The sequence below is a fragment of the Vombatus ursinus genome, unplaced genomic scaffold (assembly GCF_900497805.2).
Source record: "Vombatus ursinus unplaced genomic scaffold, bare-nosed wombat genome assembly UNPS02014798.1, whole genome shotgun sequence".
In the NCBI taxonomy this organism is placed as follows: domain Eukaryota; kingdom Metazoa; phylum Chordata; class Mammalia; order Diprotodontia; family Vombatidae; genus Vombatus; species Vombatus ursinus.
This window is the reverse complement of record NW_020954576.1, coordinates 1,954,088-1,977,469: the sequence shown is the minus strand read 5'-3', so window position 1 is coordinate 1,977,469 and position 23,382 is coordinate 1,954,088. Positions and strand designations below refer to the sequence as shown.

At 39.5% G+C, this 23,382-nt stretch overlaps 1 protein-coding gene across 2 annotated transcripts; it reads left to right on the top strand.

The window, feature by feature from the left end:
• Positions 1 to 498: 498 nt before the first annotated feature.
• Positions 499 to 3,410, top strand: S100A9 (S100 calcium binding protein A9). Of its 2 annotated transcripts, none has more exons than XM_027871361.1 (3): positions 499 to 606; positions 1,083 to 1,249; positions 3,004 to 3,410. In XM_027871361.1, the coding sequence occupies exons 2-3, from the start codon at positions 1,106 to 1,108 to the stop codon at positions 3,211 to 3,213; spliced, it is 354 nt and encodes a 117-aa protein (XP_027727162.1). In that variant the 5' UTR covers positions 499 to 606; positions 1,083 to 1,105; the 3' UTR covers positions 3,214 to 3,410. The 2 variants fall into 2 exon arrangements, with proteins under 2 accessions (XP_027727162.1, XP_027727163.1); XM_027871362.1 differs by having other exon boundaries at positions 506 to 611.
• The last annotated feature ends 19,972 nt before the right edge of the window (positions 3,411 to 23,382 follow it).

The window sequence follows — 23,382 nt, the reverse complement described above, 5'->3', positions numbered from 1 at the left end:
GGTCTAGCACATAGGAGACAGTCAATATTTTTTTCTTATCGAATTAATGAATTCAAATTACTGTGTGTAGAACATTATACTAGGAATTAGAGAAAACGCAAAGTTTAAGAAAGACACGATCTCTGTCCTTACGGAATTTAGTCCCTAAATGAATAAGGAACATATACAGATAACTCTAATACACTTAATTACAAGATAAATGCCCTTTGAGGCCAGTTGTGGTGGTGAAAGCCTGCAATCCCCGCGGCTGCTGAGAAGGCAGAGGCTAATTTATTTCCTCCCAAACCAGCTTGGAGAGGGGGGAGGGTAAAAGGGGGGGGAAGGAGAACTGGGAATTTCACAAAAAGACACAGGAGAAACGTAAACAGTTCCCCTTCCCCTTCCTCCAACTTCTGCCCTGCCCCCCACACCCTTCCGGACTGTGACAACCCTGCTCAAAATTAGCAAACCACACACCTGTGAAGCAATCACTGAAGAAAAAGACGCATCATCTACCACTGGCAACCGTCCGGAGCCTAAGCAGGGCACTCCTATAAATGCCAGGCCTGCCCCACTCACTCCATGCCTCTCTGTGAAGCAGCCAGCTCTCCTCCAGTCTGCTCTGTGGTAAGGCAAGGAGCGCATTGATTTTCCTGGGTCAGGGAGGCCAGGGTTTCCACCACCCCACAGTCCTCAGCTTGTGCACAGGCCACTTCCCATCTCCCACCCCAAGCCCAGGGGGACTCCCCCTCCTTCTTTTGCTACTTGGCATCCCCTTAACTTTCTCCAAACTCTTCTTAAAAGGCACCTCTTTCAGAGATCCCTCCCTGACAAACTCTCATTCCATCTTTTCCTATTTAATTCGGACAACATTCCCCTGAATCCTTTGTTAGCCAGCGTGAGTGACCTTAAGACTGGAGTCCTGCGTGTGTGTCTCTTCCTAATCCATCCCATCCCATCCCCCCTCAAGTTAGGCTGCAAGGGCAGAAGCTCATGGGCCTCCCTTTATGTAGTAACCCACCCTACCTCTTCAACCCTCCTTGACCAGTGCACAGGGAGACAGATTCCAGCATCCCAACTCACTCTTTTCCTTTTCCATGCAGACTGACCAAGGTCAACTAACACAATGGAAGCCTGTTCGTTGAAAAATTCCCTGAAAATCTTCGTTGATACCTTCCACAAATATTCTAACATTTCTGGAAACAAAGATGCCCTGAACAGGAGGGAAATGAAGACGCTGTTGAACAAGGAGATGCCACATTTCATCAAGGTGAGATCTGGGGGCAAAAGTGTTGAGGTAGGGAGAAGCGGAGTAAGGAAAATGGCACGGTTTGGAAGTCCCAGGGGCTTCAGGGGAGACCTTGGTTTGGGCCTGGACAACAACAGGGCCTGAGTTCCTAAAGGATTGCCTCCTGAGGGTCTTTATGACTCGTGAAGGCTATTGCTCACTGAGTCCACGATGGGAAGATCCAGGGATACAGGAGACCAACTTCTCTGGACCCATTTTTTTAAGTTATCCCAAGCATCTTAAGATCATAGATTTAGAGCCAGAAGAGACCTTAGAGATCGTCCATCTCAACCTTTCATACCTCACACCCCCACTTTACAGATGAGGCAACTGAGGCTAAAGAATAAAAATTACTGAAGATTTCACAGTCTTCTGGTAATAGAGCTTAGACGCAAAGCCAACTCCTCTGACTCCAAATCCAGAGATCTTTCTACTACCCACAGCTGCCACTCTACACCAGTATTTTCCAGACCTTCCTTCTATGCCTCTATAACAGGGAAAACCCCATTTCTGTTTCCCTCTCCTTCACATTCATCTTTCCCTCCCCTGCCCATATCCCCACTCCCAACAAGGAAGTGTTTTGACTCCATAGAGCCTAAAGAAGGAGGGTAAAAAATAAAAAAGAGTGGCTGTTGTGCCAGGGCAAAGTGAATTGGTCCTAGTTAGGAAGATGAGACTGTGGCTCAAGGTTTGGGTGAGGACCTTAGGTTCATTTTTTTCACTAGACAGCAACAACAATAATAATATATAGCATTTTAAAGTTTGGAGTGAGCTTTACGTTTATTATCTCATCTGAGCCCTACAACCACCCTGGGAGGTAGGTGCTGTTACCATTATTATCCCCATTTTACAAATGAGGAAACCAAGGCTCTAAGAGATTAGATGACCTGCCCATGGTTATATACTTAGCATGGGTCTGAGACAGGATTTGAACCCAGACTGACAGCTGGGTTGCCTGCTGTATGGAGTGCCTGAAAACAGATTAAAATGCAATTGGGAAAAGTTTAACAAAATAAGTAAAAATAGAATACAACATAGATAATGTTAATTTGTGGTTTTCTAAGTTAATACATCAGAGATCCACTTCTACGTGAATGTGACACCACTAATGTACCAGATAGAGTACCACATATGGCATTGGGAAGGATCTGAGTTCAAATCCTGCCTCAGTCACTTCTCCTTAACCTGGGCATGTTACTCAACCTTTCTTAGCCTCAGTTTCCTCTTCTGTAAAATGAGACTAGTAATAGCACCTATGTCACAGGACTGTTGTGACGATCAAGTGAGATAACACAAGTGCTTAAACTGCTATATAAATGGTAGCTATCATTATTTAGTATTATCATGCTTCCTTGGAAGCAAGTGTAGACCCCAAATCTGCTGTACCACTAGCTAAGAAGCCCCTTTACATGGCTGAAGTTGCTACACAATTTCAAGGACTTATTTAGTCATAAGCCTTATCTCTAATGCTGGTATTATCATTACTGTTACTATTATTTATAGAAGATGGGGAAGGGGGGAGCACATCTATACTGCCCACGAGTGATATAATGTTGTCATAGCCCTGGATTCTTAAGGGTGCATCCTCACTAGTGAGGACAATCAGTATGGGGTTTTCCCAATGCCCTCTGACAAAATCAGGATCATTGCCAGGAGTCCCAGGCTATGAATTTACCTTGCTCCTTACCACATGTTTTCTAGTAACCAACGTTATCTCTTTCTTCCCTCTGTCCCAGAACTCCAAGGATCTGAAGAATGTCTCACATCTCTTTGAAGAACTGGACACAAACCAAGATGCTGATGTTGACTTCAAGGAGTTCGCTGTGATGATAGCACGTGTGGTCATGGAAACCCATGAAAAGATGCATGAGAATGCACCTCCCGGCCAGGGCCACAGCCACGGGCCTGGCCTTGAGGGGCCTGTAAAGGGGAAATGTGGGCAATAACACTGATGAGAGGCAAAATCTCCCTCTCCTTCACACTCATCTTTCCCTCCCCTGCACATAGCCCTCCCCCAACAACGAAGTGTTTCGACTCCATAGAGCCAAAAAAAGAAGGGCAAAAAATAATAGGGAAGGTAGTGCTGGGGTCCTGATGACCTCAGCAATATGATTGGGGACAATAAAGTTTTTCTTTGAGCCATTGTTTCTTCTGGTTATTCATCTTTCCTCTTCCCCACCCCAACATCCCCAAGGCTCCGTCCATTAGGCAAACCTCACACTACTTATGCCTCACCGTCTCCCTGAAACAGTGACTTGCCCTCTAAATCTATCCATCAGTTGATCCATTTATTGAGCTAGGTGCTATTGGGAAGACAAAGATAGAAAAAGGTATCAGAATTAGTACCTACCCCCAGGGAGTTTACAATCTAATTAGGGAGACTAGGTAACCATACAAGCCATGAGAGCTATGGGAGTTCTGGGGAGGGAAAAATCATCTGGCCTGGGGAGACCAGGGAGAGCTTCACAGAGGAGAGGGCCTGTAAGCTGAGCCTTCAAGGATGGGCAGGATTCTGACAGTAGGTTACTAGGGAGAGGGCATTCTACATTGTCAGGAGTAAATAGTATGAGCAAGGAACAGATTGGGGAAAGTCCGAAGAATAGTTAGCAAATGAAGAATAGCAAAAATAGAATATTTAGAAATTAAAGTGGTTGGAGCAGAGGTGGCCTGTAGGAAAGTAGAGGGAGATAAAACTAGAAAGGTAGGCTGTGGCCAGATCATAGGATCTTAAATCATATATTTAGAGCTGAAAAAGACCTTGAAAGTTATCTAGTCCAGTTTGTTCATTTTACAGATGAGGAAACTGAAGCTCAGAAAGGTGAAGATATTTGCCCAAGATTACTCAGACAGCAAATTGCAGAGCCAATGATTTAAACTCAGGTTCCTTGAACCTGAGTCCAGAACTCTTTTCACTGTGCAAAATTGGGCACCCCTAAAAAAATACATTTGCAGAGAGAACTAAAGGAGCTCATTCCCTCATACTTCTGCCCTTAAACCACCAATATGGGCTGATCTTGCCTATGGTCTGTAGACATAGGACTGAGAGCTTATGCCAGAACTGACCTTTCTCTTGGGCCATCGGGAACTATCCTCCACTCCTAGGAGAAGTTGACTGACTGAGACTGTGTGGTGTCAAGGCAAGAGCACTGAGCTAGGACTCAGGAGAATGGGTTCTAGTTCTTATTCTACCATTATCTTGCCATGTGACCTAGGACAAATCACTTATCCTCTCAAGGCATCAGTGTCCATGCCTATAAAATGAGGAAGTCTGGACTATTTTATTTCTAAGGTCTTTTCTAGATCTAATCATCTATGAGGAAGCATATACAAGTTCACTCCTCCACAGGCAAGGAGACAACATGATACAGCGAAAAGAATACTAATTCCAGGCTCAGAGAGCCCAGGTTCAAATCTTACTCCCCAAACTTCCTTCCTGTATGACCTTGGGCAAGTCATTCAAATTCCCTGGGCCTCAGTTTCCACATCTGTAAAATGAGAGGGTTGAATTTGAGGACCTCTAAAATCCCTTCCATATTATGTGTGTGTGTGTGTGTGTGTGTGTGTGTGTGTATCCATAAGTCTTATGTGTTAGAACACAGAAGGGACAAGATCTCCAGAAGGAACTGTCCAGAAGGACATAATTAAAAAGGCAATTGCCTGTGAGAACAGATAGCTGCCCTCACTTCTAATGTGGGGAAACGGGTGGAAGGAGATCCTTAGAGATCATCTATCCCAATACCTTCATTTTACAGATGAGGAAACTGAGGCCTAAAAAAGAAAGGGCAACTTCTTTTCCCGACCTCATAGCTAATAAGTGGCAGCACTACCAGAGGGCAGGTCTTCTGAATTCTGATCCAGTACTCTTTTCACCAAACCACACTTCATCTCTTAAATTAATCAGGTTGACTACTTGTCACCATGGAGGACACAGAGATCCCAGTCCTAAGGAGATAGAAGAAGTGAAGAGAACAAAGAGGGAGAAGAGTGAACATGAGGACAACAACAGCCCAAGACTATGGGCTTCCCCAGAGGTACTAACTGAGGAAGGCAAGCAACTTGTAGAGAATCAAAACAGGAGTCCCTTGGCAAACAGAGAGCATTATAAAGTTCTGGGTTATCAAGGGCAGGCTCAAGGTGGAAAGATGGGTCAGTTGATAGATTTCATCAGAAGACAAACCAATGTCTTGTTTTTATTGTTTTATTGGGTGTGGCAAAAAAAAAAAAGATGAAACCAGAGCTGGTGCAGAGAGAAGCTGCATTTAGAGAGACATTATATCCACAAAGAAGCAAGTGATGGTCACAGAAGCACAGAATCTCAGAGTTAGAAGAAATCTCAGGGGTCATCTAGTCTAACCTAGACCTGAGCAAGAAACCCCTCTGCAACATACCTGACAAGTGGTCATCCAGCCTTTGTTCAAAAACCTCCAGTGAAAAGAAGCCCATTTACTTCCCAAAGCAGTTCATTTCACCTTTGAATAACTTTAATTGTTAGGTATTTTTTGTATTTTTTCCCCAACATTAAACCGAATCTGTCTCTCTGTCCATTGCTCTTTTGTTTGCCCTCTTGGGCCAAGTAGAACAAGTACAGTTCCTCTTCTACCATGTACTTGAAGATAAAAATCATGTCTTCCTTAAGTTCTCACTGTTCCAGGGTAAACATTCCCCTTTCCTTCAACTTGCCCTTATCTGGTGTGATCTTGAGGGCCTTTACTGTCCTGGTTTCCTTCCTCTGGACACTCTCCAGCTTATCATACCTAGACCAAAGACCATGCTCCAGATGTGTTCTGACCAGAGCAGAGTATATCAAGATTATCACCTCCCTTCTCCAAGACACTCTACTTCTCTTAATTCATATTGCATTAGCTTTTTGGCTGCCATATAGCATTTTTTACGGATATTGAGTTTACAATTTACAAAAGACTCATTGTTTTTCAGACAAACTCCTATCCAACCATGCCACTCCATCTTGTACTTGTAAAGTTGATTTTTTTTCTAACTCAAGCACAAGGCATTTCATGTACTCCTATTAAATTTCATCTAATTAGATTTGGCCTAACATTCTAATTTGTTGAGATCTTTTTGGATCCTGTACTCTGCACTAGGCAGAATACATGTGGAATATTTCCATTTAGTTCTGGGTGCCTTATTTTTTAAATGCTATTGCTGTTCTGGATGTAATCCAAAAGAAGATGAGCAGGATGGTGAGAGTAGTGGAAACCATGCCACATGACTTATTCTGCTTAGTATCACAGGGCAGAAGTGATGGGAGATACAGAAAGGCAGACTGAAGCTTGATATAGGAAAGGCTTCTTGATAGTTAGAGCTATCCAAGAATAGAAAGGGCTGTCTCTGGAGACAGTGAGTTTCCCAGCTCCAGAGATTATTTGGGAGAAGGCAAGATGGCCACTTGTTGACGATGTTTATGGAAGATATTCCTGCACAGGTATGGCTTGAACCAGATGATTCATGAGATTCCTTCCAGCTCTCAGATTCTAAAGCACTGACCACAGAAAGAGGCCCAACTGGGCTGGAACTCAGCAGTCAGGCAGCACCTAATTTTATGAGTTCCCTTGCCATTTCCATTTCTAGTCCTTCTCCTTTTTCTCCACCCTCCTTATTCACTTCTTGCATTATTGCAAACTAGAGAAAGGGAGCATTTTCCCACTGTCTTCCCCTGAATGGGATCTCATTAGTTCCCTCTCACTGTTACCCCCCGAGAACAAAATTTGGGAAGGTTTCTCCAATCAAAGACTGGGTCCCTGATCCCCCACCTTCCTTTCCTTTCTCAATTTTCTCTAGTGGTGCCTCTTTGCCCCACCCTCTCCCTCCAGTCTGTGGAACACAATGGGCACACAGACAGTTTCCTCTTGTTCAGGGTCCAGTTTAAAGCACCACTGTCAAAGGCAGTGCTAGGACAGGTTCAAAGCCCTAAATAGCTGTCTTCAGGCCCTTCCTTTCCTCTGTTCCCTTTCATTTATAGATCTGACTGACTGGATTCAGAGTGTATTTCTTCTCTCCCACCTCAGGTAGAGCCATTAACTTTATTTTCCCTTCTGGAGTTAGCATGGCATGACGGGAAGAACAGGGGAAAAGAGAGCAATTTCATTACTACTTTAATAAACTTAATCTACACTTTAAAAAAAATGCTCACAGTATATAACAGAAGTTCATGTTTTCATATAAAATCCTTTTAATCTTCTTTGCACATTGAAATGAGTGTGATGGCTGTTACTAATAAAAATGTTTTTAGAAAAAGATATGTAAATTAAGAGACCTAGATTCTGATGCCAGCCTTGTCACCTACTAGTATGGCTTTAGACCAGTCCCTCACTTCCTCTAGGCCTAAAACACCTCTAAAGTCTCCTCCTCTAAATTTCTATGGAATCAAATGGACCAAAACTGGTTTTCTCAGAGTTTTTTTTTTAACTTTGCAATTTAGCTGTTTCTCCTCCTTCACTGCCCCCCCCAATATTTTCCTATATACTATATAGTCTGGTCTGCTAGATGAAGTTGGCAGAGGTGTGGATGGGGTTAGGGGAAGGGGAGGTTGAGGGAGGAGAGCATGGAGAGATGCCACAGGAGATGAGTAAAAACTAGAACCCGAGAGATTTGAGAGTGCTTTAAGGTTTATAAGGTAAGCAAGAGACGGCACCTGCTAGGTGGTACAGTGGATAGAGCACTGGACCTGGAATCAGGAAGATCTGAGTTCAAATCCAACTTCAGGCACTTATAAGCTGTATGACTCTGGGCAAGTCACTTAATCCTATTTGCCTCAGTTTCTTTATCTGTAAAAGGGGGCACCTACTCCCAGGGTTAACTATGTAGTTATATAGAAAGGATCAAATAAGATAATGTTTAAGCATTTTGCAAACCTTAAAGCATTATCTATGTAAATGCTAGCTGCTATTTTTTAAAGTTCATTCATTTGACCAGAAATTGCTGAGCACCATTCTAGACACTGAGAGAAACATAGAGGTGAATGTGAGACATCTTTATGAAGCTGACAAACTAGTTAGTGATAGAAGACTAACACATTAAAAAGATAGTTCATGACACAAGATTGTGATAAATGTCCCATGAGTAGTACCAGGCAATAAGTTCTATGGGAGTTGAGAAGGGAAGGTGCTTTGAGGTGAAGTGGTGACAAGGGGCTCTATGGAGGAGATTGTGTGAGCCAGGCCTTGAAGGATAGGTACAATCTATACCAGCAGAAAGGAGGAAAGGGAAGGGGATTTCAAGGGGGAGGAAAGAAAATTTCAATTAAGCAAAGGAAACCAAAATGTATGGGTCTCTTTTGGGCTAGTTTTATGCAACAAGGCAATGATCTTCAGCCTGGGGAAATCCAAAGATGAAAAGAGCTTGGTCCATTCCCATTGATGCCTTCTGACATCCTATCTGGCACAATATCCACAGGGTTTCTCAAAGCTGGATGGGTGATACTTAAAGGGAAGCACAGGGCAGTAATTAAAGAGTAAGAATTGAAAAGGGTCCACTTAAGAAACTCTTGCCTTTGTCAACGTTATTTTTTGCTTCAGTAACTAAAATGTCAAAATCCAAGATGGGAGACTTCTGTTTTTCCTTTCAAAAAAATTTAGCAATCCTAAGGGGTCAGAGTAGGATTGTATTCTAGAGTTTACTTCAAAACAGGGCTTGTGATATTCTTGTGTAAGATTACCCCACCAGAAGCTGTTGAAAGACAGGACCATTGCTTCCTGGTAAAGTCTTAGGAAACCAACATTATTTCATAGACTCCTGAGGTTGGAAAAGAACTCAGAAGTCACTTGGTCCAACCCCATGCCCAAAACATGACTCCCCTCTATGATATTCTTGATAAGTGATCACCCAACCTCTGCTGGAAATAACTATCTGCTTCCCTCCCCACTAGGCGGGCCATCATATTATTTATGCTAATAAGGGCAGGGGAGAGATCTCAAAGAGCACATTTGAAGTCCAAGAACTGGACTGTGTTGATAGCAAATGCTTAATAAGTGGCTATGGTTACTTTAACTGAATTCAATTGAGTTGAACTTAACCGAACAAGAATTGAATTGACTAATCCAATGTCTAAGAGTATTGCCATTTTTTCCAAAACTTAAGTCCCAAACTCACTCAGGATTCTGAGTAAATAATCTGCATTCTGAATCAGACCTCTGCTTAGCAAATGTTAGTAGAAGTATGTTTGCTACTTAGAGACCAGGGTAAGAGACAAGTAACAAAGAGATTGGGGCTATTCAATAGATTGTTAATTATTTCATTTCACTTTGATTTTCATGTTTGCAGAACCTCTGTGGAGGGGAACAGGACCCTGTAGCTAATTCCTCTTCCTCTACCCAGGGGGGAAAAATAGACCAAGCTTTCCCTTAGTACCCCCAGGAATGAATCACCATTGACCTCTGATTTAGTCTTTCAGGCCTCACTCATCCAAGAAATAGAAAGAGAAATAGTAAATGATAATCCCTCTCTATTAGTCACTGAAATGGGGAAAACTCATTTTTCCCCAAAGAATTACCCCATTGCAGAATGACAGCCCTTGCCCCAAGGAAGGCTGACCACGTGAACAAACCAGGAATTATCTGGAATGTAGAAAGAAGCTCCATTAACTCACAGAAAGACTGTTCTGGGGCATGAGTAGGATTAAATAATTTCTACGTATTTTTTAGATGAGACATTTAAAAAAAAAAAGCATTTCCACAGGGGCTCTGGTAAATGTCCAACTGACATATCTCATTTTCCAGGAACCTGGAGAGGTACACACACGCACACACACACACACAATCTCAGAGTCAGGAGACATATCCAGGGTTATCTAGTTCAATCCTATCTGAGCAGATATTCCTCCCACAACATTCTCTCAAATTGACTTTCTGCCTTATGCTGATATAATAGCTTTTATATTTATTATATATTTAATAATATACATTTAATATATACATGCTACACTTAATAGCATTTATATAGCATTTTAAGGTTTGCAACATGCTTTACAAATATTATCTTATTTGATCCTCACAACAACTCTGGGAAGTAAATGTTATTTATTATCCCCATTGCCCAAGGTCACACAACTTGTAAGTGTCTGAGGTGGGATCTGAACTCAAATCTTCCTGTTTTCAGGTCCAGCCTATCCATCCACTGTGCCATCAAGCTGCCTAGTAATATAGACCCCCAATAATGGAGGACTTACAACCTTCTGAGGCAATTCACTCCATTTTTGGCCCCTCTTCATAAAGACTCTCCAAACAAGAAAATAAAAAAGAACAATGGTCAACAATTTCCTGAGCAACTCTCATGTCTTAGTAACTCTTCCCTTTTTCCTTGTCTCTGTCCAACAAGCATGTTTCTGCTGACTCAGCAGAATACCCTGACTCAGCCACTACACAAATGCACCTCACCACATCTTAGCATGTAAATCCACCACCCATGACACCCTAATTCCTAGCGCCTAACAGCATTCCTACCTCCAGGGGAAAAAATTACACTCAAACATCATCTAGTCAAACTATTTAGTTTTTCAGATTTGTGATACTTAAAAGACAGATAGTTAGATATGGTGGATATTTCCATTCTAGAACTAGTTTTCTCCTGATATTAACAAACATTTTATTAGTAATCATTGCTTACATTTGTAAAGCACTTTAAATTTTGCAAAGCACTTTGCCTACATGATCTCAGTTTAGCCTCATAAAACCCTGTAAGGTAGCTGCTACAGGTATAATAATTCTCATTTTATAAGTGAAGAAACTGAGGCTCAATGAGGTTAAGGAACCTGCATTTAAGTCATGAAGCTAATAAGCACCAGAGACAGGATTTGAATATTTCTAAAAATCCCAGAGCCAGAAGAAAACTCAGAGGTTTTGTAGTTCATTCCATATCTGTGCTAGGGATTCCTTCTACAATGTCCCAACAAGTGTCCATTCAGTGTCAAATGAAGTCTTCAGTCAATCACCACATGGCATGAGCTAGGTGGCACACTGGAGGGATAGACTGTCCCTGAAGACAGAAAGACTTGAGTTCATATCCCACCTCTAGCTTTTCACCATCCTGGGTGCCCTTATCTGGACACTTTCCAGTTTGTCAATGTCCTTCCTATAATATGACTCCCAGAATTGAACACAATACTCTGGATGTGATCTGATCAGGACAAAGTACAGAAGGACCATCATTTCTCTCCTTCTAGAATCTCTAGACACAACTATTGATGTAGCCTAAATATTGCATTAGAATGAGTTTTCAATCTTCTAAAGTCTCCAGATCTTTTTCACAGAAGCAATTATCTATCTATATTTCCCCACTTCTGTATTTGTACAGATAGTTCCTTGAACCTAAGTGAAGGACTTCATATTTATTTTTATTAAACTTCATCTGAGTAGATTTGGTCCAATTTCTTAACTCGTTCAGATCTTTTTGGATCGTGATTCTGTCATCCAACGCACTTGCTCTCCTTCCTAACTTAGTGTCGTCTGAAGATTGGATAAGCATGTCATCTATGACTGCATCTAAGTCACAGATAAAACTGTCAAACAGCCCAGGACCAAGGATAGATTCCAGGGGCATTCCACTAGTCAGCTCTCTCCAAAGTAATGCTCCTTAATGAATAATCTTTGGGTCTAGTGTTCAGCTGGTGTTGAATCCCCATAGTTGTACTATCACATAGTCCCTATCTCAAAAGGATAGCATGAAAGAATCTATCAAAGGACTTACTGAAATTCAGCAAAACATAATACCTTGTGTACAGTAGGTTAAGCTAATATGGAGCATTCTTGTTGAAGCCAAGCTAACTCCTAACCAACACCAATTCTTTTCTCTTTTTTTGCATGTTATTTTTTTAATTTATTTATTTTGAATTATCAACAATCACTTCCATAAACTTTTGAGTTTTAAATTTTTCTCCCCCTCCCTCCCTACCTCCCTCTCCAAGATGGCATGCAATCTGATATAGGCTATGCATATACATTCCTATTAAACATATTTTCACATTAGTGATGTTGTAAGGAAGAATTAGAACCAATAGGAGGAACCACCAGAAAGAGGAAACAAAACACAACAGAAGAAAAAAATAGCAAATAGTATGCTTTGATCTGCATTCAAACTCTGTAGTTCTTTCTTTGGATGTGGATAGCATTTTCCCTCGTGAGACTTTGGAGATGTCTTAGACCCTTGCATTGCTGAGAAGGGCTAAGTCTATCAAAGTTAGTCATCACACAACGTGGCTGTTGCTGTGTATAATGTTCTCCTAGTTTTGCTCACTTCAATTCTTTTCTAGAGATCAAAAGCATCGCTCTAATACTACATTCTAGAATTTTTTTGAGGAAGCAAACTCACTAGCCTATAGCTTGAAATTTTTGTCCTCTTTTATTTTTGGAAAATTAGGACAATATTTCCCTACCTCCAGTTCTTCAACACTTTCCCTCTATTCTTTATTTTCAATGATCACTGGCAGATAGTTCTTTCAGAACATTGATGTGTGGTTAACTAATCTGAGCCTGATTACTTCAAATTGTTCAGACTGCCTACATACTCTCTTACTCTCTTCCCAATTGTCCTTGGTTTAAACTCACTATTAATCATTTTAAACCTATACTTCCCAGTCCAAAAATCATCCTTCTTGGCAGAGCAAATGCAAAAATTAAAACTTGAGTAGTTCTTCCTTATTTTCCGCATCATTTTAATTACCTCACATACTCCAAATACTGATCCTATCCCTTCTTTTCTCTTTCTCTTTTTCATTTTATAGTTCAAATAAAGCCCTTTTGGTTGTCCTGTGTGTTGTAATAGATAGCTGGCAACCAGGGAGACCAGGTTCAAGTCATGTCTCTGACACATAATGGTTTTTTTGACTCTTTGCAAATCACATCCCAGTGTCCCGGACAACTTTAAGTTGCAAATAAGATGCAAAACTGCATTGACAGAAGGAATTTCTTCATCTGGGAGTGCCCTATACCAATGAATTCAAAGATTCAGTTTAACACTTCTCACCAGCTCAAGCTCTTTCCAAACTAAAACACTGATGAAACAGTTCCTACAGAGCTATGCCCTACTTTTATATTCACACTTAGTCATTTGGAATCAGAAAGCCCTGGTTTAAATCTCAGTTCTGTTCCTACCTGTGCGATCTTTGATGTGAACATGTGATATCTGTCTTACATTATTTAACTTCTCTTGGCCCCAGTTTTCTCATCTACAAAATGAGAGGTTTGGTCAATGGGGTCAAAACTCATTTAGAAATGGGGGCCACAAGGAATTAGAAATTGAGGGGAAATTGAGGGAAATTGGGGGATGGCTGAACAAGTTGTGGTATATGGTTGTAATGGAATATTACTGTGCTATAAGGACTGATGAGCAGGCAGATTTCAGAAAAACCTGGACTTACATGAACTGATGCAAAGTGAGGTGAGCAGAATCAGGTATACAGTAACAACAGTACTGTATGATGATCAACTGAATGACAGCTCTTCTCAGCAATACAATGATTCAAGACAATTCCAAAGGATTCATGATGAAAAATGCTATACACCTCCGGAGAAAGAACTGATAGAGTCAGAATGCAAATTGAAACATACTATTTAGGGAGGCAGCTAGGTGGCTCAGTGGATAGAGCTCTGGCCTTGGAGTCAGGAGGACCTGAGTCCAAATCCGGCCTCAAACACTTGATACTTATTAGTTGTGTGACCTTGGGCAAGTCACTTAACCCCTGATTACCTAAAGAGAAAAAAAAAGCTAAAAAACATATTATTTTTCACTTGTTATATTTTTTGTGGGTTTTTTTTTCTTTTTCCTTTGAGTCTGTGTCTTCTTTCACAACATGACTAATATGGTAATATATTTTGCGTGATTGAACACATATAACCTATAAAAAATTGCTTACTATCTCAGGAAGGGGAGACATGAGGCAGGGAAAGAGAAAATTTAGAACTCAAATTTTTTTAAATGAATGTTAAAAATTGTCTTTACATATAACTGGGGAAAAACAAAATATTATTTAATGAATTAATTAAATAAATAAAAGCTAAAATAAATAAGTAAGTCAGAAAAGCCAAGAAACAGGGGACCACTAAACCATATAGGAGGATCTCTGCCAGTAAATGTTAACTTAGAAAACCACATATTAACATTATCTATGTTCTATTGTCTTTTTATTTGTTAAATATTTCCTAATTCTATTTGAATCTGGTTTCCAACACACTCAAAAGTATTACAGCTGCCTCGCAACCTAGGTAATCTGTGAAGTCTCTTCCAGCTGTCAATCCTGTGGGTCTCGCTTCCTTGATTAGCCCAACACTTAGCAATCTCTCCCCTGTCTTGTATTTGCTGGGAGAATTGTAACACTGTGTCGTATGTTTGTTTGTATATTGACTTATGAGTGCTGTCCTGGTGATTCTATAAATGTGTGTGTGTCACATCTCTCCAAATAAATTAGGCAGGAAGCATGTATGAAACTTTCTTGTCTCTGGTTCCCCACACACACACCCTACCCTGCCCCTTCCCATACTAAGGCCTTAATAGCCAATTCAGTTAATACTCAACAAATTCTCATTGAATCAAAACGAATTGAATTTATTTCCTGAAGATTAAGAATCCTCCTCTCCTGCCCTTTCTGGTTTCTTCAAAGGAGCCCTTCAGTCAAAGGCTGACATGCTATATGTAGTTGATGGGGACAAGGGTCTTTCTTAGTTATGGTGGAATTGAACCATCCAATTGCTTCTGAAATCCCTTCCAAGTCTGAGAAGCTGTGATTTTGGATCCATTACTACACTCCTATCCACTGTTTTCCCTAACTATCTACAGTTAATCAACAATATGTGAGAACACAAACCACCAACCAACATACTTACCGTTTTACCCCAGCTACCCAAAAGCATCCAGTTCCATGGAATAGAAGGAAGAGTACTGGGTTTAGAATCAGAGGGTTTGGGTTCAAGTTTTGGCTCAGCCACTTACTATCTGGGTGACCTTGGGAAGGTCATTTCCTTCCTCTGGGCCTCAGTCTCCTTAATGAGTGTATTACATTAAGTCAGAGGTTCCCAAACTTACTTGGCCTACTGCCTCCCCCCAAAAAATCTACTCTCTTTAACTCTTTAATGATTTCTTTTTTGAAATTTATGCCATTTCAAAAAATAAAAAATATTTTAATCATGCATCTTAAATTTAATAACTTACTGTAAATTTGTGGGTTTTTCCTGCACTGAAATTTTGATACACAATTTTGAATCATGTAACCATATGGTATCAACTTGTAAATAAGTCATTACATGTATATATTCCTGCCAATGCATGCTGGACTTCCTGATAATGCACAACATGCTTGCCTGCCCACACTTGCTTGTTAAGACCTGTCAGTGGACTTGACCACTGATCGGTTATAACTTGTATTTTGTGTGTTATTTGGAAAATAATGTAATCACTATAACTTTAACTCTGTCACACAACAGATGAAACATGTATGTATGGTTTTTCAAAATGTTCTTATCTTATCTTCTTTCCTTATGCTTCCATCAGCCCCTTATTTTTATTCAACACTCCCCAGTTGCACCTGAGGCCATTACCACCCTCCCCTGGATCATTCCAGCACCTCACAGTGGGCAATATCACCCAGTTTGGGAACCCATGCTTAAGTGATCCTTAAGATCCCTTATAATTCATGCTTATCTCTGTTAACTAACTCTGTGGCCCAGGCCACTTGTGGCTTCCTGGTCCAACAGTGCTGTTAGCTCACAATTTTGATGATCCAGAGACCCCATGCTCACCTCTGCACTCTAGTCTGTAGTAGCCAGTACCCCAACCCCATTGCCATTATTTGGATGGCTATCACAATACCATGAACCTCAACAAGCATTTATTAAACACCTATTGCATATTGAGAATTGTTCCAAGCACTGTAAAAAGATACAAAGACTAAGAAAGACATATTCATTGTTCTTATAGAATTCAGTTTAGTGAGAGGGTAGAGGTGGAGGATAGGAAAGAAATCAGGAATGGGGAAGAGTATGATAAATACCATCATAATAATAATAATAATAAATAATAGCAACTGTAGGGCTTTAAGGTTTGCAAAGATCTTTACATATATTATCTTGTCTGATCTTCACAACAATCCTAGGAGGTATTTCCTTACCATTTTATAGATGAGGAAACTGAGGCAGATAAAAGTCACTTGCCCAGGGTCACACAACTAGTGAATTTTTGAGGCAAGATTCAAACTCAGATCTTACTGACTTCAAATTCAATACTCTATTATTATGATGATTAGCAGTTGAGTAACTGTATACAGAAAATAATAATTCTCAAATAACTCTAATATACAATGATATCTGATAAGAGCACAAAAAGTACCTCCTTTGTAGTCATTTTCACCAAGTGCTTTGAGAGATGGGGTGAATGATTAAGAAAGAAAGGAAGGAAGGAAGGGAGGGAGGGAGGAGGAAGGAAAGAAGGAAGGAGGAAGAAAGGAAGGGAGGAGGAAGAAGGAAGGAAGGAAAGAAGCACTTGTTTGACAAATCTAGGAAACATAACTGCACATATACATGTACACCTACACACACACAGGGTCATTGTACTTGTTAACCAAATGTGGGGGACACATGTCATTAGTAGTTTACCAGATTTGGGGAACATGGATTTCCAGGAGCCAAGATGGCAGAGAAAGCAGGAAATCACCTGAACTCTCCAAATTCACCTCCAAACAACTATAAAGTAGCACCTAAAATGAATTCTGGAATGGCAGAACCAAAAAAAAGGCAGGGTGAAACAATTTTCCTTCCCAAAACAACTCAGTAAGTCAGCAGGAAAGGTCTGTGTCACTCAGGTAAAAGGGAAGTGCAGTCCAGGGCAGGCAGTGTCCTGACAAGTCAGCAGTAGGACCTGCCTCAGCAAGCCAACAGAAGGCCCTGAGCCCTAGAACAGGTAAGTGATCAAGACCCTGACATGCAGAGCATGTGAGCCCCACCCCCATTCCCATTCCTGAGGCCCCAGTGCAGAACCGGCTCCCCATGGGTGCAACATAGCACCAGACAAGCAACTAGGCCCCCTGTAAACCCAACACAGCACAAGGCCCACCCCAGGCCCCAGCACAGCACCAGGTGAGTGGCCAGGTCCCCACGGTCCTCTTGTAGCATCAGGCCCACCAAGGGCCTCCCCCGTGGGCTCTGGAGAAATAGCAGGCCAATGACAAGGCCTCCTGTGGCCCCAGTATAGCACCAGGCTATCAGCCAGGCTCCCCACAGCACCTGTGCAATACCAGGCAAGCAGCCAGGGCCTGCAGCCTCTAACTCAAGAAGCTTGGGACAGTACCCTTCCACCCCAAGAGCAGAGCTCAACTTAAAAAGTAATAAAATATGCTAGAAAAGACAAGAAAAAAGAAAGAAAGGAAAGAAAAGAAAAAGAGCCTGACCATAAAAAGTTATTACGGAGACAGGGAAGATTAAGACACAAACTCAGAAAAGGATAACAATGTCAAAACACCTACAGGTAAAGCCTCAAAGAAAAATGTGAATTGGTTTCAGGCCCAAAAAGAACTCCTGGAAGAGTTCAAAAAATATTTTTGAAATAAAAGAACTGGAAGAAAAATTGGGGAAAGAAATGAGAATATTACAAGAGAATCATGAAAAAAGAGTCAACAGCTTAAAAAAGGAAGCACAAAAAATAGGAAAAGATGTACAAAAATTTACTAAACAAAACAACTACTTAGAAAGCAAAATTGGCCAAATGGAAAAGGAGGTAAAAAAGCTAACTGACCAAGAATTAGAAATTGAGGGGATGCCCATCAGTTGAGGAACAGCTGAATAAGTTGTGGTATATGAATGTAATGGAATATTATTTTGCTATAAGAAATGACAAGCAGGAGGACTTCAGAAAAACCTGGAAGGACTTATATGAACTGATGCTGAGTGAAATGAGTAGAACCAGGACAACATTGTACACAGTAACAGCCCACATTGTGTGATGACTGACTTTGACAGACTTAGCTCTTCTCAGCAATACAAGGATCTAAGACAACTCCAAAAGACTCATAATGGAAAATACTATCCACATCCAGAGAAAGAACTATAGAGTCTGAATGCATATTGAAGCATACTATTTACTCTTTCTTTTTTTTTTGTTTTGCTTCTTCTTTCTCGTGGTTCCTCTCATTCATTCTAATTCTTCTTTACAACATGACTAATGTGAAAATATGTTTGATAAGAATGTATACGTAGACCCTGTATCAGATTGCACACCATCTTGGTGAGTGGGGAGGTGAGGGAGGTGGAGAGAATTTAGAACTCAAAAGCTTATGGAAGTGAATGTTGAAAACTAAAAATTAATTAATTAATTTAAATTTTTTTTTAAAGGTAACTGAAGAAAATAACTCCTTAAAATTTAGAATTGGACAAGTGGAAGCTAATGACTCCATGAGACATCAAGAATCAATCAAATAAAATCAAAAGAATGAAAAAATGGAAGAAAATGAGAACTACCTCATTGGAAAAAACAACTGACCTAGAATTCAGGTCCAGGAGAGATACTTTAAGAATTATTAGATTACTTGAAAGCCATTGTCAAACAAATTAATCTGGACATCATATTTCAAGAAATTATCAAAGAAAATTGCCCTGATATCCCAGAATCAGAAGGTAAAATAGACACTGAAAGGATCCACCAATAACCTCCTGAAAGAGAGCCCAAAATGAAAACTCCCAGGAACATTATGGTCAAATTCCAGAACTCCCAGATCAAGGAAAAAATATTACAAGCAGCCAGAAAGAAACAATTCAAGTATCATGGAACCACAGTGAGGATTACACAGGATTTAGCAGCTTCAAAATTAAAGGACAGGAAGAAATGGAATATGATATTCTGGAAGGCAAAAGAGCTAGGATTACAACCAAGAATCATCTATCCAGCAACGCTGAGCATAATCCTTCAGAGGAAAAAATGGTCATTCAATGAAATAGAAGGATTTCAAGCTTTTCTGATGAAAAGATGAGAGTTAAACAAAAAATTTGACTTTCAAATGCAAGGCTCAAGAGAAGCATGAAAAGGCAAAAATGAAAAAGAAAACATAAGTAATTCAATAAGGCTAACCTGTTTGCATCCCTACTTGGGAAGATGATTCTTGTAATTCTTAAGAATTGTAGCACTATTAGTGCAGATAGGAAAAGTATACATAGAAAGAGAATGCAGGTATAAGATGACTCTGAAGAGATGATATCCAAAAAAAATCAAGGGGTGAGAAAAAGGATTACACTGGGAACAGAAGGAAAGGAGAGGTAGAATGGGGTAAATTATCTAGCATGAAGAAGTGAAAAAGACCTATTGCAGTGGAGGGGAAGATGGGAGGGGCGGTGGAGGCAGTGGACTTTGCTTGAACCTTACTCTCATTTGGAATTGGCTCAAAGAGGGAATAGCATACACAATCAGTTGAGTATAGAAATCTATCTTACTTTATAGGAGGAGAGGGGATTAAAAATGGGGGGAGGGACTGATAGAAGGGAGAGCAGATTTGAGGAGACAGTGGTCAGAAGCAAAACACTGGTGAGGAGGGAAAGGGTGAAAGGTGAGAGCAAAGGATAAACAGGAAGAAAAATAAGATGGAAGGAAATAAACAGGAATTACAACTGTGAATATGAATGGTATGAGCTCACCCATAAAACAGAAGTGGATAGCAAAGTGGATTAAAAACTGGAATCTTACAATATGTTGTTTACAAGAAACATACTTGAAGCAGAGAGACACACACAGAGTAAAAGTAAGGAGCTGGAGCAGTTGAAGTTAAAAAAAAAAAGCAGGGGTAGCAGTCATGACCTTAGACAAAATAAAAGAAAAAATAGATCTAATTAAAAGTAATAAAGAAGGAAACTACATCTTGCTAAAAGAAACCATAGACAATGAAATAGTATCAATACTAAATATATATGCACCAGATGGTATAGCACCCAAATTCTTAAAGAAGTTAAGTGAGATACAGGAAAAAATAGAGTAAAACTATACTAGTGAGGGACCTCTACTTTCTGCTCTCAGAATCAGATAAATCAAATCACAAAGTAAACAAAAAAGAAGTTAAGGAGGTGAATGGAATTTTAGAAAAGTTAGATATGACAGATCTCTGGAGAAAACTGAAAGGGAATAGAAAACAATATACCTTTTTCTCAACAGTATATGGCATTTACACAAAAACTGACAAAAAATATTAAGGCATAAAACCTCACAATCAAATACAGAGAGGCAGAAATATTAAATGCATCCTTTTCAGATCATGATGCAATAAAAATTACATTTAATAAAGGGCAGTGGAAAAATAAATTAAAAATTAATTGGAAACTAATCTAATCCTAAAGAATAAGGGGATTCAGGGTAGCTAAATGGTGCCGTAGATAGAGCAACCAGCCCTGGAGTCAGGAGGACCCGAGTTCAAATCCAGCCTCAGAGACATAACATTTACTAGCTGGGTGACTCTGGGCAAGTCACTTAGCCCCAATTGCCTTGCCAAGAAAAAAAGAAGAATGAGTGGATCAAAGAACAAATCATAGAAACAATAAATAATTTCATTAAAGAGACTGACAACCATGAGACAACATACCCAAATTTATGGGATGCAGCACTAATGGGAAATTTTTTATCTCTAATACATCGGTAAAATAGAGAAAGAACAAGTCAATGAATTGGACATGCAACGAAAAAAAACAGAAAAAGAACAAATTTAAAATCCCCAATTAAACTTCAAACTGGAAATCCTGAAAATCAAAAGAGAGATTAATAAAATTGAAAGTAAGAAAACCATTAAACTAATAAGTAAAACTTAGAGGTGATTTTATGGGGGGGAAAACGACCAATCAAATAGATAAACCATTGCTAATTTGATTTAAAAAGGGAAAGAAGAAAACCAATATACCAGTATCAAAAATGAAATTCGTAAATTCACCACCAATAAAGAAGAGATTAAAGTAACTATTAGGAAACATTTTGCTCAATTATATGCCAATAAACCTGACAACCTAAGTGAAATCAATGAATATTTACAAAAATATATATTGTCCAGATTAACAGAAGAGGAAATACAATACTTAAATAACCCTATCTAAAAAAAGAAAATGAACAAGCCATCAATGAACTCCCTAAAAAAAAATCCCTAGGGCTAGATGGGTTCACAAGTGAATTCCACAAAACACGTCAAGAACAATTCATTCCAATAGTATATACACTATTTGGGAAAATAGGCAAAGAAGGAGTCCTACCAAATTCCTTTTATGACACAAATATGGTGCTGATAACTAAACCAGGAAGAGCTAAAACAGGGAAAAAAACTGTGGGACCAATTTCCCTGATGAATATTGATGCAAAAAATTTTAAATAAAATACTAGCAAGGAGATTACAGCAATATGTCACAAGGATCACATACTATAACTAGGTAGGATTTATACCAAGAATACAGAGCTGGTTCAATGTTAGGAAAACTATCAGCATAATTGACCATGTCAATAACAAAACTAGCAGAAATCATATGATTATCTCAATAGATGCAGAAAAGGCTTTTGACAAAATATAGCACCAATTCTCCAATTAAAAACACTAGAGAACATAGGAATAAATGGAGCTTTCCTTAAAATGATAAGTAGTATTTATCTAAAACCATCAGCAAGCATTATCTGTAATGGGGATAAGCTAGAAGCCTTCCCAAATAAGATCAGGAATGAAGCAAGGATGTCCATTATCCCCACTATTATTCAATATTATACTAAAAATGCTAGCTATAGCAATAAGAGGGGGAAAAGAGATTGAAGAAATTATAATAGTCAATGAGGAAACAAAACTATCACTCTTTGCAGATGATATGATAGTATACTTGGAGAATCCTACAAAATCAACTAAAAAACTAGTTGAAATAATTTACAACTCTAGCAAAGTTGCAGGATATAAAATAAAACCACATAAATCATCAGCATTTCTATGTATTACCAACAAAGCCCAGCAACAAGAGATAGAAAGAGAAATTCCATTGAAAATAACTGTAGACTATATAAAATATTTGGGAGTCTACCTACCAGGACAAACCCAGGAACTATATGAACACAATTACAAAACACTTTTCATAAAATAAAGTCACATCTAAACAATTAGAAAATACATGTTGGGGGAGGGGGGAAGCATGATTGGATTGGAGAGGTAACACTGATAAGTGGAGAAAGATCTCTTAGAGAAAGTGATATTTGAGCTGAGCTTTGAAGGGAAATAGAAGTTCCAAGAGTCAGAGTTAATAGGAAGAGCTTTCCAAGCATGAGGGACAGCAGGTAAGAATATACTGAAGCAAGGAATGGAATGTTGTATACTAGGAATAACAAACAGGTCAGCTTGGCTAGAGCATAGAGTATTGGAGGAAAAGTAATGTGTAAATAGTCCGGATAGATAGAGTAGAGTCAGATTAGGAAGAGGGATTTTCCGTTTGTTTATTTTATTTTTTTCCAATCACATTTTTAAATTCCAATTTTTCCAATTCCAATTTTTTCCAATTAAAGATAGTTTTCAACATTCACTTTTATAAGATTCTGAGTTCCAGGTTCTTTTCTCCCTCCCTGCTCTCCTCCTTCTCCAAGATAGCAAGCAATCTGATAGAGGCTATGCAGGTACAATCGTATTCAGCATATTTCCATATTAGTCATGTTGTGAAGGAAGAATCAGAAAAAAAGGGGAAAACCATGAGAAGGAAAAAAAGAGAGAGGGGCAGCCAGGTGGCACAGTGGATAGAGCACCAGCCTAGAAGTCAAGAGGACCTGAGTTCAAATCTGGTCTCAGACACATAGCGCTAGCTGTGTGACTCTGGGCAAATCACTTAACCTCAATTGCCTCACAAAAAATAAAATAAAAAGAGAGAAAATAGTACGTGTCAATCTGCATTCAGACTCCATAGTTCTTTCTCTGGATGTGGATAACATTTTTAGGAAGAGTTTTAAATGACATAGAGGAGAGTTGGTATTTATTATCATCATTATTATTAATTAAGCACTATAGGGAACCACTGGTTTCTTGAGAAGAGTGATTTGGTAAAACTTGAACTTTAGAAATATAAATTTGGTATTTTGTATGATGGATAGTTTGGAGAAGAGAGAGATTAGAGACAGGGAGGGTAATTAAGAGGTTAGTG